This window comes from Mus caroli, chromosome 15 (genome assembly GCF_900094665.2).
Source record: "Mus caroli chromosome 15, CAROLI_EIJ_v1.1, whole genome shotgun sequence".
Taxonomy (NCBI): Eukaryota; Metazoa; Chordata; class Mammalia; order Rodentia; family Muridae; genus Mus; species Mus caroli.
In genome coordinates this window covers 65,565,701-65,580,197 of record NC_034584.1, presented here as the reverse complement: position 1 = coordinate 65,580,197, position 14,497 = coordinate 65,565,701, and the positions used below count along the sequence as shown (strand labels likewise).

The 14,497-nt window shown below is 44.1% G+C and overlaps 1 protein-coding gene across 2 annotated transcripts in view; it reads left to right on the top strand.

The window, feature by feature from the left end:
* Nucleotides 1-14,497, top strand: part of Col22a1 (collagen type XXII alpha 1 chain) — a 237,024-nt gene that overhangs the window by 37,439 nt on the left and 185,088 nt on the right. For both annotated transcript variants that reach the window (XM_021183654.1, XM_029469967.1), the window contains exon 4: nucleotides 7,869-7,943. In XM_021183654.1, coding sequence (XP_021039313.1) covers nucleotides 7,869-7,943 — 75 coding nt within the window. The remainder of the gene's footprint in view (nucleotides 1-7,868; nucleotides 7,944-14,497) is intronic.

Genomic DNA, 14,497 nt, shown 5'->3' with positions numbered 1-14,497 from the left:
TAAGGACTGGGTTATGGCCTGTTTAACCTAGGGCTCTTTATTCTCAGCCTTGGGGTCAAGTTCTTCCAACTCAACTCTGTTTTGGCTTCTCCTTATGCAGCAAGAGGTATGTGATTGGTGCCAGAGAGGAGAGATGGCTCTGCAGGATCCTAACTTGTCATCCTTTAATCTCAAACTCTAGTCTTCAAATGTGGCAGTGTAGGTTTGCCATTATGGAAGGCTCATCTCTGTCTTCTCCCTTCTCACTATGCCTGCCCTTTTCTGAGAGAGGAGCAAATGGTGAGGGATTGTGTGACCACTAAGCACAGCTGTCTGGACTTTCTAGCAGGATTTCTTTTTCTAGTATTACTCTGTCTGCCACATATCCTAGCAGACTAGCTCCGAGTCTTACATAAGTGCTCTCCAGAAGTTTGGCACCATGTCCATAGCTCTACAATCCAGAAGTCCTAGGGGGTGTGGATCACCTAGCCAGAGAAGCCAGGGCTTGTGCACATGAACTCATATACATTGGCCTTGTCTTAGACAGGGCTACTATTGCTGTGAGAAAACACCATGAACCAGAGAAACCTGGAGAGGAAAGAAAGGGTTTACTTGAGTTACACTTCCACAGCACAGTTCATCACTGAAGGAAGTCAGGACAGGATCCTGGTGGCAGAAGCTGATGCAGAGGTCATGGAGGGATGCTGCTTACTGGCTTGCTCATTATGGCTTGCTCACCATGCTTTCTAATAGAACCTAGGGCCAATAGCCCAGGGATGGCACTACCCACAATGGGCTGGGCCCTCCCAAATCAATGACTAATTAAGAAAATACTTTACAGCCAGATCTTATGGAGGCATTTTCTTAATTGAAGTTCCTCCTTTCAGATGGCTCTAGCTTATGTCATCATAGCATAAACTAGCCAGCAAAGGCCTGGAAGAAAGATAGCACCAGAAGATATCCAAAATGTCCCAGAATAGGTAGCCAGGGTGGAACTGAGCATAAAAACAGTTTCAGGTTTCTCTCATGATCAACACTGTGTCGTTTGGATATGATTTCTGATATCCCCCCTCTAACAAGTGGCTCAACTGTAGATTACTGATAATTATGTTTTCCCTGAAGCCCTGTTCAGGGGATTACATGAGAGCACACGTGTGACTGCTGTTGGACAATGGGCTGGTTTTCTCTTATATCGAAAATACTTTAGAAGGCTATGATCAAATGGATCATTGCTTACACTTGACTGCCTGTTCCCATCTCTACCTCTGCCACTTGGTGGATTTGTGATCCTGGATAAATTTCTTAATATCACTGTGCTTTATTTTCCCCATTGTATAAGCAAATCAATCTTACAAGTGCAGAGTTGGCAGTGATGCCTCTGTAGGTCAGAACTGATCCAAAGCTAGAGGGTATTTCAGAAGGTAGCAAGCCAAGGGGATGCTGTATTGGCAGGCTTTGTAGACATACAAGAGTCCTCTAGAGAGGCTATATTGTGCTGAGGGCCAGATATAGGAGACTTTGTGCTGAATTGCCACCTTCTAGCAGTGTGAGCCTTGGGCAGCTCCTGCCTGCTGCATACCCTTCTTTGTGTATCTGTAAATTAAGGGCATCTACCTCATAAAGCTGTGGTGAGAATGCAATTAAATATGTTAATTATTTTGACACACTTTCCAACCGTGTATGCAAATCATCTACATATGTCTTCTGGTCCTGGGGATACTGCTGTCTCCCAATTGAGTAGTGAAGAAGCCAGAAACAGCCCACACAGCATGCCCAGTATTGATTCTAGACATATGACCACCCTGTTCCTGGGAAGCTATTAGGGACGCAATGCCTATTAATGTTATTTCTAACTTTGTTGTATATGGTACAGTATTTGCTGCCTATGTAAAATAGGAGAGAAGACACAATTCATAGATGACACAGTTGGAGCAAAGGAGGAATCAGGCTGGCAAGTCATCCCTTCCCTCCTCCACCCTTTCTCTTGTCTACCCAGCATATTGTCATCTCCCTGTGGTCATCTGCCCCCAGGGGTGCCTCCCTTAAGGTGATGGATGAGCAGCAAATGCTTTGTCTTGTCCTTAGCCAGGCACCAGCTGCCTGCCTGGCCTCCATTTCTTCTGCTGATAGCCTTCCCCTCCTGTCCCAGGACCTGTCATCTCTACTATAGGGACATGGATTCAAGGTGGTGTTTAAATATAGATGCTCCTCCTACCTAATGAGCTCGCCAACTTTCCTTAGATATTAGTTGTATAATAGGAGCAAATTCTACTTAGAGTGGTAGTGTGGGTTCAGTTCTGGGTCAGGTGACTGACACACAATGGACTCACAATGACTGTCAATCTCCTCTTTTCTAAACTGGAAAAAATCTGGATGAGACCAAAAGGTAATATGATTGTATGTCCTACGGAGAGATCCATGGATGTGCCAACATAAAGCACATAATGTCAGAATTCTTCCCCATCCATAACCTGCAAAAATGGGCTCTACAGTCTATACAGTAAATTGAGGGCAAGTAAGTTCAAGTGACTTTTCAGAAAGACTGAAGTAGGTGCCTAGTATTACTCCTGGGGCAGTGCCTCTGACTAGCTCTTGGCAGGATGGAGCCTGATCTGTATAAAGACATGAGTGTCCCTGTTTTCTCCTCAGAAGCGTGAACATTTGCTCTATACCTAGAGTACAGTGGATAAATATCAGAATGGAGATGATGAGAAGGTCCTGAGGGAGTAGGGACTTTGCAGTCACCCTTATCTGTAACTAGCTAGGAACTTATTAAGTATATCTTTTGATTCCTTAGCTCCTGTCTCTGCTTTAACTCCAGAACTACTGTTCAAGTGGATCCTCAGTGATTATCAGATAAATCCCTGTACATGGAATAATGAAGGGACTCTTCTCTGTCAGTAGCTCCTCTCCCAGGGGAATAATGACTTAGTTCCCATAACCCATTACTTCTCCTCTCCACATTCAGAAACTCAAACTTTCAGAGAGTTCTCTGTCCCAAGTTCTTAGGAAGCTCAGAAATGGGTTTTTGCAAGTTTGGATGCATTCAATTGCAAAGGTGGAAAAACTCAACTTTACTGACATAAGCAATAACAGATTATTCATATTGTGTATGTATGGTTGAGAACACTGTCATTTCTGTAGCCAAAAGAAGTAAGCAGTGGGAATTATGTTGTTGGCTAATAGTGACCGTGATACTCCCAGACCAGGAACTTTGGAGCCTGTGATATGATCACATTAGCTCACCGAAACCTTAGTGAATAGTGTACATCAAAAACTGTAGTCTACCAGCTACATTTCCCTCTCAGTTCAGGGGTTGTTTGTTTGACCTAAAGCAGAGGCCAGGACACAGTGGAGGCAGTGGCCACATGTACTGGATCTGAGATTCAGCTACCACTGGAAGCAAAGACCCCTAACAGTGACTTGAGTATTGTTCTGCTAGCTCTGGAACTTGGTCTCTCTCAGGAGGAGTTCTTCTCCAGGTAGGAATGAGTGGAAACACCCCAGCCCATGAGCAGTTGAAGGCAAGGCTGTGGTATATTCTACTATTCATCCCTGTGTCCTTTGACTAAGGCGGGCGTTTAGAACATATCTATAGCTCTGTCCCTATTTCAGTTGAACAAATAGTGACTATGGAAACAAATGGGTCATTATAGAAGATGATGGAGATATCTTTCTGCAAAGAACTAGACGATGGCTGAGCTGGGCTTGGGGTACCATGCCTACCTACCTGAAAGCAGGCCATGCTAGCTACTTTGTGTCATTGTGGCCTGACATAGGAAGCAATTTTCAGGAGGAAATAGTTATTTTAGTTTGTGATTTCAGAAGGTTTTAGTCCATCATAGGAAGACGTGGTGGTGTCCCCCAGTTTATGGCAGTAGGAGCCTGTGGCAGAGGCTGTTCATGTCACAGCCTAGGAAACAGAAACAGCAATTTCATTCTGTATAACCTTTCAGCTCCCCTCCCCCCGCAGTAAGATACTTCTGGTAGGTGGGCTTATGCACCCAAAGTTGCCAGGCTCTCTCAAAACCGTGCCACTAGCAAGAGGGGGGTGGTGGTTGAAAATGGAAAACATGAGGTACATGGCATGGGTGTGACTGGGAAATTATTTTGGAGCCTTCTGTTATCTGTTCTGACATACCAGGTGGGCTATGAATTGCCACTTGGGCCTATTGAATGGAGGAGTTTTTAGCAAGGTGATGAAGGCCTTTGGCAATCTGCAGTTCTTTCAGGAAGGATTCCATAAAGCAATGTAGATGTTTACTCCAACAAGACAACCATTCTCTCAAGTCTGCAATCTTTAGATTGGCCTTGCCATCTGAGTCTTCTAACTAGGTCCTTCCTGGGACCTGGGATCTACACAGATGTGATTCAGTGATGCAGTTGCTCTGGGCTCTAGCTCCTAGCCTCTAGGATTTTTTATTCACCATCCTAGACAGAGCCTTTTGAGTCAACCTCATTTACAATGTAGACTCATTCCAATGACTGGCCATCCCAAACTCGGCTTTCTGGAGGGCTGCCAGCGTCAAAGCAATCATTCACCACCCTACAGCTGCAGGCTGTCCTGGGCGGAGCTGTTTAAATATTGCCCAGCATACCACTTCTTCCCTCAGATTTAGCCTAGCCAGACAGCCTGATGCTGCTTCCAAAATAATGTTTTCCATGTGGTCGTCAGACATGTTGGTGCCTTGTAGGATTAGCATTAAAACCCATTCTTGAAAGTAGGGCATTTCTACTCATTCTCCTTACTGCTGTGGGCTAACGGGACCCAACAGCCCTACACTCAAATGTTAGTGACCCCAAATAGGAAAAGTGACCAGCTGCTACTCATATGGGATGATGGAAAAGGCTGATGATTAAAATAATAATACATGATAGCTAGATTGCTTCCTGGGCAGGACTGGGTCACAGGGAGGTTAGCAGGTGTCTTGGGGGCTTATTTTATTACAGTGCTTCTGTGCTCCAGCCCAGTTCCCAAGGCAGCCCTGGAAGTGTGTGTTGGGGATGGGTCTCCCCTTCCAAGATGTTTGCATCATGGTAGACTTAATGTCCTCTCCCTGGTGGGTGAGTCGTGCAGTCAGTGCTAGAACCAAGCACATGGAAACCCAGAGCTGATGCTCATTCTGAACCACTCAGAGAGACCTAAAAATTCCTTTACCTTTCCACTTCATTTTAAGGCTGAAGACTTGTAAAGACTTCAAGGTAAGATATTTGTACAGTGTAGTGTAATATATATATATATATATATATATATATATATATATATATATATATATTATTTTTTTAGCTAGATGACTTACTCCATGGTTTTTGTCTGAGGTATTTTGCTTCTTCTGGCCTTTAAATTCATAGGACTTGCTGCTGAAGCACCATAAGGTGGCTCAAGTGACACTTGTCTGGTGTTCCCACCCTTTGACACACAATTCCCCATTTGCTGAATGACCCACTGACCTAGCCTTTTCATATGTGTTTATATCTCCATAAATTGGTTTTCCTTAGCCTATATCTCCCTTGGCTCTCTTATCTGTTGGGCTCAATCACATTGTTCCTTAAAAACTATTAGTTTCTTGAAAATTTCGTGCAGCATGTTTTGATAATATTCATGATCAGCCTGACCTCCTTCCAGATCCACCAGCCTCCCCTACTAACCCAAATTTGTATGCTATTAAAAAAACACAAAACAAAAAAGCAAACAAAAAAACAAAGCAAAGGAAAGAAAAACCAAACCAAACAAAATCAAACCAAAGAAGGCCTATCAAGTCCACTTTGTGCTGCCCATATATTCTTGGGTATCTAGCCTTCCACTGGAGAGTGGTCTACTTCCCAGAGGATGCCTTCTTAAAGAGAGCTGACTCTTGCTTTCTCAGAAGCTATTAAACTCCAGGAGCATTTCAGCAAGATGTGGGACTTTGTGCCAGTCTCTCCTCTCCGTGCTGGGGATTTGGTCTGGCTTGAACTTGTACAGGTTTTGTGCATGCTGCCATAGCTGTTCTGAGCTCATATAGTCAGCTACCCTCATGTGTCTAGATGTAAACACTGTTTAAATGCAATTGTCTACCACCCCTGGCCCTTAAATTTTTTCTTCTCTTTTGCAATGATCCCTGAATCTTGGGAGGAGGGTGTGTGATTTAGTTTTTCAATGATCCCTGAACCTTGGGAGGAGGGTGTGTGATCTAGGTTTTCCATTTAGGACTGAGGACTTCCCAATGTCATCTCTGTATATTAGCCATTTGAGGGACTCTGTATTAATTGCTCTCTACTACCAAATAGAACAGATGCATTAATCTATTGGAATTATTGTAAGTCATTGGAAGTCTTATTTAATACTATATTCATTTAAGAGAATAATAGTAGTAGGTTTCCCAATAGGGCCTATGACCTGTTTGTTCATAAGTTCCTGGACCACTAGCGTGTCAGGCATGGGGTTCATCTTGTGGAGTGGAATTAAATGCAATCAGAAAGCACTTGATTCCTCCATAAGGTTCATGATGCTATTGTATCTCTGGACATGCCTCACCAACACAGTCATTGTTGTAGCTTACAGGGGCAATAGCTTGACAAGATTTGTCTCCATTTTTTTTTCCTCTGAGAGTATGCATGTCACTTTCCAGCTCTATGAAAGGTAGCCAGTAGCAGTGAGGCTTCCAGTTCAGCACCAGATTGATATCTCCATGTCTTATGACTCAAGAATCTTTAGCAATAGAGTCTTCAAGTTTTGGGGGAGTAAGCAAAGCATTGACATTAGCATGTAATGTTTAGGGCATCTGTGTAACTCCACTGGACAACTCCCAAAGAGACAACCCATTGTGGCACTAGGCTATTTTATCTTTTAGCCTGTAGTATAGAACCTAAACACTGACATTTTTTTTTCTAGCAGGACTCCATTTTAGCTCTATCTGTCTGTCTGTCTATCTATCTATCTATATCTAGATATGTACATATATCTAATATCTATCTACCTATGTATTTACCTATGTATCTATCTGTGTCTATGTATCTATATATGCATCTATCTGTCTGTCTGTCTGTCTATCTATCTATCTATCTATCTATCTATATCTAGATATGTACATATATCTAATATCTATCTACCTATGTATTTACCTATGTATCTATCTATGTGTCTATCTATGTATCTATCTATGCATCTATCTGTCTATCTATCTATCTATCTATCTATCTATCTATCTATCTATCTATCATCTATCTATCTATCTATCTATCTATCTATCTATCNTGTCTATCTATCTATCTATCTATCTATCTATCTATCTATCTATCTATCATCTATCTATCTATCTATCTATCTATCTATCTATCTATCTATCTATCTACATAACACACACACACACACACACACGTTTCCATGTGACTTTTTGAAAGTCTTCATTCTTATCCCTCCCTGTATTCCCTCCTCCTTTACCCTTCCATCCTCAATACTAATGCAATCCCTCCTGTTCCATGAATCACCTGTAAGCCTTGATACTATTGATCATTTCTGCATTACTTGCTCCTTTCAGAGGAACTTTTGGGTAGGCTAGCAGGTGCTCCTGTGGCCTGAGTCTCCTGGCACTGTCCTGGTGTCCCTGACCCGCTGATTTTGTGTTGCGAATATTGATTTGCATGGGACTCCCATTGATACATAAAGTTGTTAGCTCAGTGGAGGTGTGGGCAATGCCATGATCATGTCTTGCTGTAGTATGATATCTAGAGTCAATGCTTAACAATGACATACGTGCACAGAAGAGTTAAAGAATAGGAGGTGCCCAGCACCCTCTTTGTCCACCTCTGTACTGTAGGTAGAGTGGGACTTATTGCTCTCATAGTCCACAGGGAAATGTTAGGCATGTTTTCTTATCTGTCTGTTTCCTTTTCCTTTTTTTTTTCAGATGTCCTCTGCCCAAGTGTCCGGGTAGAAGGAGATCGGTTTAAACATACCAATGGAGGAACCAAGGAAATTACAGGTAAGAGAGACTCCAATACACAAGGTTGCTTTCCTGTGAAGCTTACAGGCATAAGGGTAGCCTCTCTGACTCTTCTGTCACCAGTGTCCTGGTGGAATGGTTTGAACCATCCAGGTAGCAATGATTTCCCTCAACAGTGAGGAACTTTATGCAGCGTTCCCTTTGGCAGGATGAGGCTATCTAAAAACATTCATTCCAATGAGTGCAGCAGAAATTGGTGAATAAGCCAGCCAATAATGACAAATATTGAGCGGGTGAATGAATAAGTGGAGGGACTTCAGAGAGGAGGGAGATGGATGGATCAGCATCATAAATGGATGGGAAACTCAGCACATGGGAAAGCAGACATGTGACAGAAGACCAGAGGCAGGGAGAAGCATTCAGAGGCTATTCAAAGGCCATCTCCAACAATGCCAGGAAGAAGGGCCATGGTAGCTGGCAAAGTGTGGAGAGGTGGTGTCTGCATTGCTCTGACTGTATTATGCATTGGTTACTTCTCCTGTGGCCACAAATTCCATTTAGCACTTTGAGTGTGTGGTCTGTTTGTTTCTCCTCTGCTTTTCTCACCAAGATCTGTTCCGTGACACTAGGTCCTTTTCTTCTTCATCCCTCCTCCATCTTCCTTGGGTTCAATCCCAGCTGTGTGCACAGCTCCCTTCCTGGTCAGCCAGCACCTGAGGTTGAGACTAGGTATGATCCAGACATATCCAGTCTGTTCTTTCTATGTGCCCAGTGGACTATAGCAATGCAACATCTATATCTTTGAGCCTGAGGAGTTTTGTAGTAGAGGCTTCTATGCCTGTGTAGGGAAGAACTGATGCTCCTTGAAGCACCTCCCACCATGACAGTGCAGAGCCAGACCAGTGCATGATCCTTGGGGTGACTTGTAGATGCATAGCAGACCCTGGCTCCCAAGGCTTCCATGAAGGATCCAGTGTGACAGAGTGTGACAGTCTGCTGGGTAACTAGCTGCATGCTTTAGTCACCTTTGCACCATCTTGCCCACCCAAGCAACTCCAGTTAAACTTCTGCTACTTTTGGAGTAAGCCACAGCAGACAGAGCCAGCCAATCTGTTCTTGGGTGTATGACAGGCAGTGATTACTCAAGGGTCCTGTCACTGCCACAGTTTCTTTGTCCAACTCACAAGATGAAGGTGACTTTGACTGTTTCCCTTTGATAGCGCAGATGCTTTGTAGTGAGCTTGTTTGTAGCGGAGACGCTCTGCCCAGGGTGGGAAAACACTGCAGAATTTGAATTAGACATTTCCACTTTGTGCCTTGGTGATCCCCAGTGGTGCTCTCAGACAGTTCATTATCCATTTCTACCAGGGGAGTGCGCCTATTCAGTTATATGCAGGGCATCTTCCTTTGAAGTCCCCTTCAAAGCCCATTCTTACCTGGCTGCTTTGTCTACATTTGGCATTGTGAGGCACATGCCTCTAGAACAGCATTTCCCAAGTAATTTATTATTTGATGTGTATGCCCATGATGGGAGCATTTATGATAATGGTGACATTGATAACATCAAGGGCAGCAGCCAGCACCACTTACTGAGAGCCCATGCATTTTCTCCCTTAACTAACATGGCAGGTGAGATGCACATCATACTGGCACAGTTGGGAAATCTGTGTGATGCACAGTGATTACCCTAGGGTTCAGAGGGTAGCTGCTTCTGCATTTTATTCCAAGCCAAGCACTCCAATCTGAAGGTATGGAAACCATCTACTTCCTCTGCAAGCACATGAGCTGTTTGAAATCAGGACCTGTCTCTCTCTGTACATTTGTCTATGTCCTTGGGGTATGGGGTAGTGCCTCTTGCATGTGGAAAGAATTTAATGTATTTTGAATGGATGAATGGATAGATAGATAGATAGATAGATAGATAGATAGATAGATAGATAGATAGATAGATAGACAGATAAAATGAAAGAAAGAAAAGCTTAAAGTTAAGTGAAAAAACGTGAATGAGTGGAAGGAGATTGGATGAATAGACCAAAGATAAAAAGATAGATATGTTGAGAGATGATAAAGGTATGAAGGAGGAAAGGGGGTAATAGGGCAGAAGATGAAGGAACAGATGACTCTAGCACAAGGTGTGTAAGTCACAGGAGTCTGAAGCTTTCCTGACCTGCACACTGAAGAGCATTATGGTTTTGTTTCTTGTCTGTTTCTTGCTGAGGAATTCAGAGGGTGTGATGTGTGTATGCATGCATGTGCATGTGCATGTACTTGGATGTGTTCTGGATCTGGCTCATGTCTGTATGTATGTGGTTATTTATGTGACTGTGCAGAACTTTGAACACATGGCCTTATCTGTGGTATATGAGGAGGAACCATCTGACAATTGCTTTGGGTACTTGGATAGATAAGAAATTCTCTGCTATGAATCCTCTTCCCTCCATTCACAGCCAGTGGAGGCCTGACACCTCCCCTTCCCTCTGTGAGCTCCCAAAGATGAGTCACAGTATAGGATAGGGATCTGGGGAATATCAACACAGACAATAGTTTCCTGTGTGTGCAACTTTGGGTGCACAGATACCCTGCTTTTTCTTCAATGTCATTTAATAAGTACCAGTCTCAAGAAAGTGCCCCAGCTACATTGTGGCTGAAGAGGGAGTTATAGAGAGATTATCCTCCAGTTTGTCAGTGGCATTGTAATTGATAAATTAAAGATGCCTTTTTGGAAAAAACAATGCAGCTCTCAAAGTCCTTGCTTCCAGACATTTTCTTAAATATCTGTCACATTTTAGGGATCATTCAGCCTGGGAAATTGAGGCTAAAGACAGACTAGACAGTGGTGGCACACGCCTTTAATCCCAGCACTTGGGAGGCAGAGGCAGGCGGATTTCTGAGTTCAAGGCCAGCCTGGTCTACAGAATGAGTTCCAGGACGGCCAGGGCTACACAGAGAAACCCTGTCTTGAAAAATTAAAACAAAACAAAACAACTCAAGACAGAAGAGACAAAGATATTGACATTATATTTTAGATCAGCCTACAGCTGGTTATACAGATGGCTGCAGATCAAATTTCTGATTTCGTTTGGATCCCATCTGTACAACAGGAGATCTGAAGAATGTTCTGAGAGGCCCCAGTTCTAATGACTTCTCTGCTAATCCTTTGTCCCTGTAAGTGTTATACATCTCCCCTGCACAGTGGCCTAGGTCTCCCTTTCTGTGGTCAGCTGGATGGTAATGAGGCATCACAATGCCAGAGATGCTTCCAATTAAAGAACTGCTGTTCTATGTCAGGCCACCTGGCCTTAGAGTCAGTTTACCATCCAAGAGCTTTCTGGCTTCCTCTAAGCCGAGCCCTTGAGTTTTTTGTTTGTTTGTTTGTTTGTTTGTTTGTTTGTTGTTGTTGTAGGTAATTCAGTACCCACACTCTGTTGTCACATAGTTAATTGCTTGTTGTTGGAAGTTTATCTCTCTCAATTCTTTGACTTCAGTGGAACCAATAAAGACATTTTTTTTTCCTTTCTCTGTTTTAATTTTCTTTTGAGACAGGGCCTCTTGTATCACACACAAGCTGATCTCAAAGTCAATCTTAGGTAATGATTGGTGCGAGGGAGTACAGTAAAGAAACTGCAGAAGTGCAACTCCATTACGGGGAGGGTTTTATTATGGATAAGAGAGAGAAAACATTGGGAGGCATCAGGAACAGTCTAGCGCAGTGGTGGGCGATAAGGGAGTGAGAGGATACTAGAGAATGTTAGGTTATAAGGAGGATGAGTAGCTGGGGGAGGGAAGCCTATGAACTGGAGCAGCCTGGGAGTTTGGAGAAGAGGTAGGGTGAACAGGGCCAGCATGGGCTTTGAGATGTAGAACAAACACATGCGAAGAGGGGAGTTAAGAACCATGGACTTTGACATGTTGGAAGCTGCCACTTGTATGTGTCAGTGGAGAACCATGTGTCTCCTTTGCCAGAGACGGGGGAAATGGCTCCTTGTAGTGGGCAGATGTCTTGTCTCACAAGTTCCTGAGGAATAGTGTCTTCTATCTAACCACTGGAAATCCTTCTAGAGTCCACCTCGAGCTCAATTTTGGAAATATGGACTGCCTGAGACCTAACAATGGTGGCTTTGAATTTCTGGTTGCTTCCTGGTCCAAAGTTGTGTATTCCAAGGGCAGAGAGTATTATAGCTGTCATCGACCCTGACATTCAAAGCAGTAGTGGAGGCTGAGTAACCAAAGCATTCTGTAGCTTCTGGGTTTCTAATCAAGACCAGGTCCAGGTATGTCTGAAGGCAGACACCCTCTTTCCCTTTAGGCCTCCCCCATTTGGCTCCTTAGTGTCATCTAGGAGCTTTTCTAGAGGTTCAATCCCTTTGCCATAAACCCTAGGGCCTCCAATATACTGGGTAGCATCCTTTCTCTAGGCAGCAGCCCTTGACAAGAGGCAACTCCAGACCATGACTGACATGAACCACTAAGACACTGCTCAGATCACTTTAAGGGCTGGCCCAGGTTATTACCATTCTAATCTATTCTACTTTTCTCTGAGCACAAATAGGTCCTACTAGGTCCCTTGACCTTGTTCCTTCTGGTGTTGGTTTGAGGACCATTCAGAAGCTTCTAGATCAGACCCCATACCCCAACAATCTTTTCCACTGCTAGGTCCCTACAGTGTACTACAGGAACAGGGCCTGTGTGCAAGCCCTGTGGTTGTCATAACCTGTCAAGAGCCTCAGGGTTCCTGGCCCCTTGCCTGTAAGTGTGCTCAGATGGTGGTCCCTGGGGCACCCAGCCAGCTCTTACTCCAAGTTGGTTGGGGAGTATGGCACCCTGACTGCAGAAGGGATTGGCTGCACTCTTAAGAGTTTACCTCCCTCAGTTGTATGCCACAAGCTTTACAGCAGTTCATGGCCTGCCTTGGTCATTTCTTGGAGTCTGGTCCTGCATAGCCAGGATGGTGCTATCTCTGAGGTAGAAGGTTCCTATGTCATGGATTTAAGAGGATAGATGGCTACAGGTTCCCTTCACAGACTCCAGAGGGAACTGTTGGCATCCTCTGAGTGATTACTGGGCTCTGGCTACCTTCAGGAACCTTATGACACCATTGGATTGAAATGTCTTGTTAGCCCAATAAGAAATCATCTCCTTTTTCTAGTTAAGAAAGCAGGCCCAACAGAGTCAGACAGCTTCCACGGAGTCTGTGAGGGGATAGAGAGCTTTGGCTTCATGAAACATTCTGAGAACCTTCCTTCTCCTGGGGTGCATGGGAGTGCTTCTTTCTCCCTTGTCAGCAGACAAGTTTTAGGTTGCATCTTCTGGCATGCTCACTGAGCCTAAGGCTCCTTTGCTGCATGTATACTGGACATTCAAACTTGCTGTTACACAGGAAGTGCAGTGTGCTTAGAAGGTAAGCTGGCCATGAAGAATAATGTTAGAATGAAATTTTTGTTAGTTCTAGGCACTAACAAAACATGAAAGGCAAACAATTTTAAGCTCCACCCAGCTTACAGACATGAAAACTCATATCTAGGGAGAAAGTGAGTCAGCTAAGGTCCCAGCAGACCAGGGCCAGGGAGACCCAACTTTCCATCTCCTTTTGCTAGTCTTGTTCAATGCTTGCTATGGGAAAGGAAGTACTCCTGCTGTCAGTCAGGGATGGGAGTTACTCAGAGCAACTGGCACTTAGTGAGCATTTGGTGTGGTCCTCCAAGCTAAAGTTCAAAGGGAGACATATAGTGTCATGGGCTCCCAAGTCTGAATTCCATCACACTGTCAGCCTCTATCTAGCACAGGCATTGCTCTCTGGAGGTTTGGCCAAGATACCTTGGCTAAAGCATCTTGCTATGAGATGTAGGAAGGATGCACTGGAGGTGTGGTGAGTTTTGCTCAGCAGGTCGCCTATGACTTACTGAATAATGTTCACCCAGGGTCTCATGTTAGGACAGACTCATCTCCTGGGCACCTAAGTCCTCTGAGCAACAGCCAGGAGCATTGCTGGCTCTGTCACAAAATATGCCAGATTCTCATAGATATATGACTGAGACACTTTAAACTTTCACCCTCATACTTACCACCCCCCCAAGTTTAAAGCCCACGGCCATGGGCCATGGACATAATTACTCTACACAGACAGGTGACTCTCATCTCTTAAGGGGAAAACAAAGCAAGCTGAAGTACTCACCTTTCCTTAAGGTAATACTGCAAAGGCACTTTATTTCATCCTCACATTTCTCTCTCTAAAATCATGAGATTTCAAAGCTACAGACCACAGGACCACAGTTCAAGCAAGATCCAAGTAAAAGGCTGCAGGAAGGAAAATCTTAAGTTGTGGGCTCTTCTAAAGGGTCAGCAACCACATTTGAGCTTCTAGAACAGAGGTCCTCCCACAATAGGAGGAATCAGAATACCTGCATTTGTCTTGTACTTGACCATGAACCGGGATGCTCTTAGCTATTACATTCCGGTGTGGCAATGGGTGTCTACATTCCCAAGTGCTTTATCTGGGGGCACTGGACTTGATGCTACATGGCTCATAGCTTGACTGCTCTTGTCTTGCCAATATGTGTTCTTCTATCTAAGTTCCCACCTTTTGTGGGGAGGGT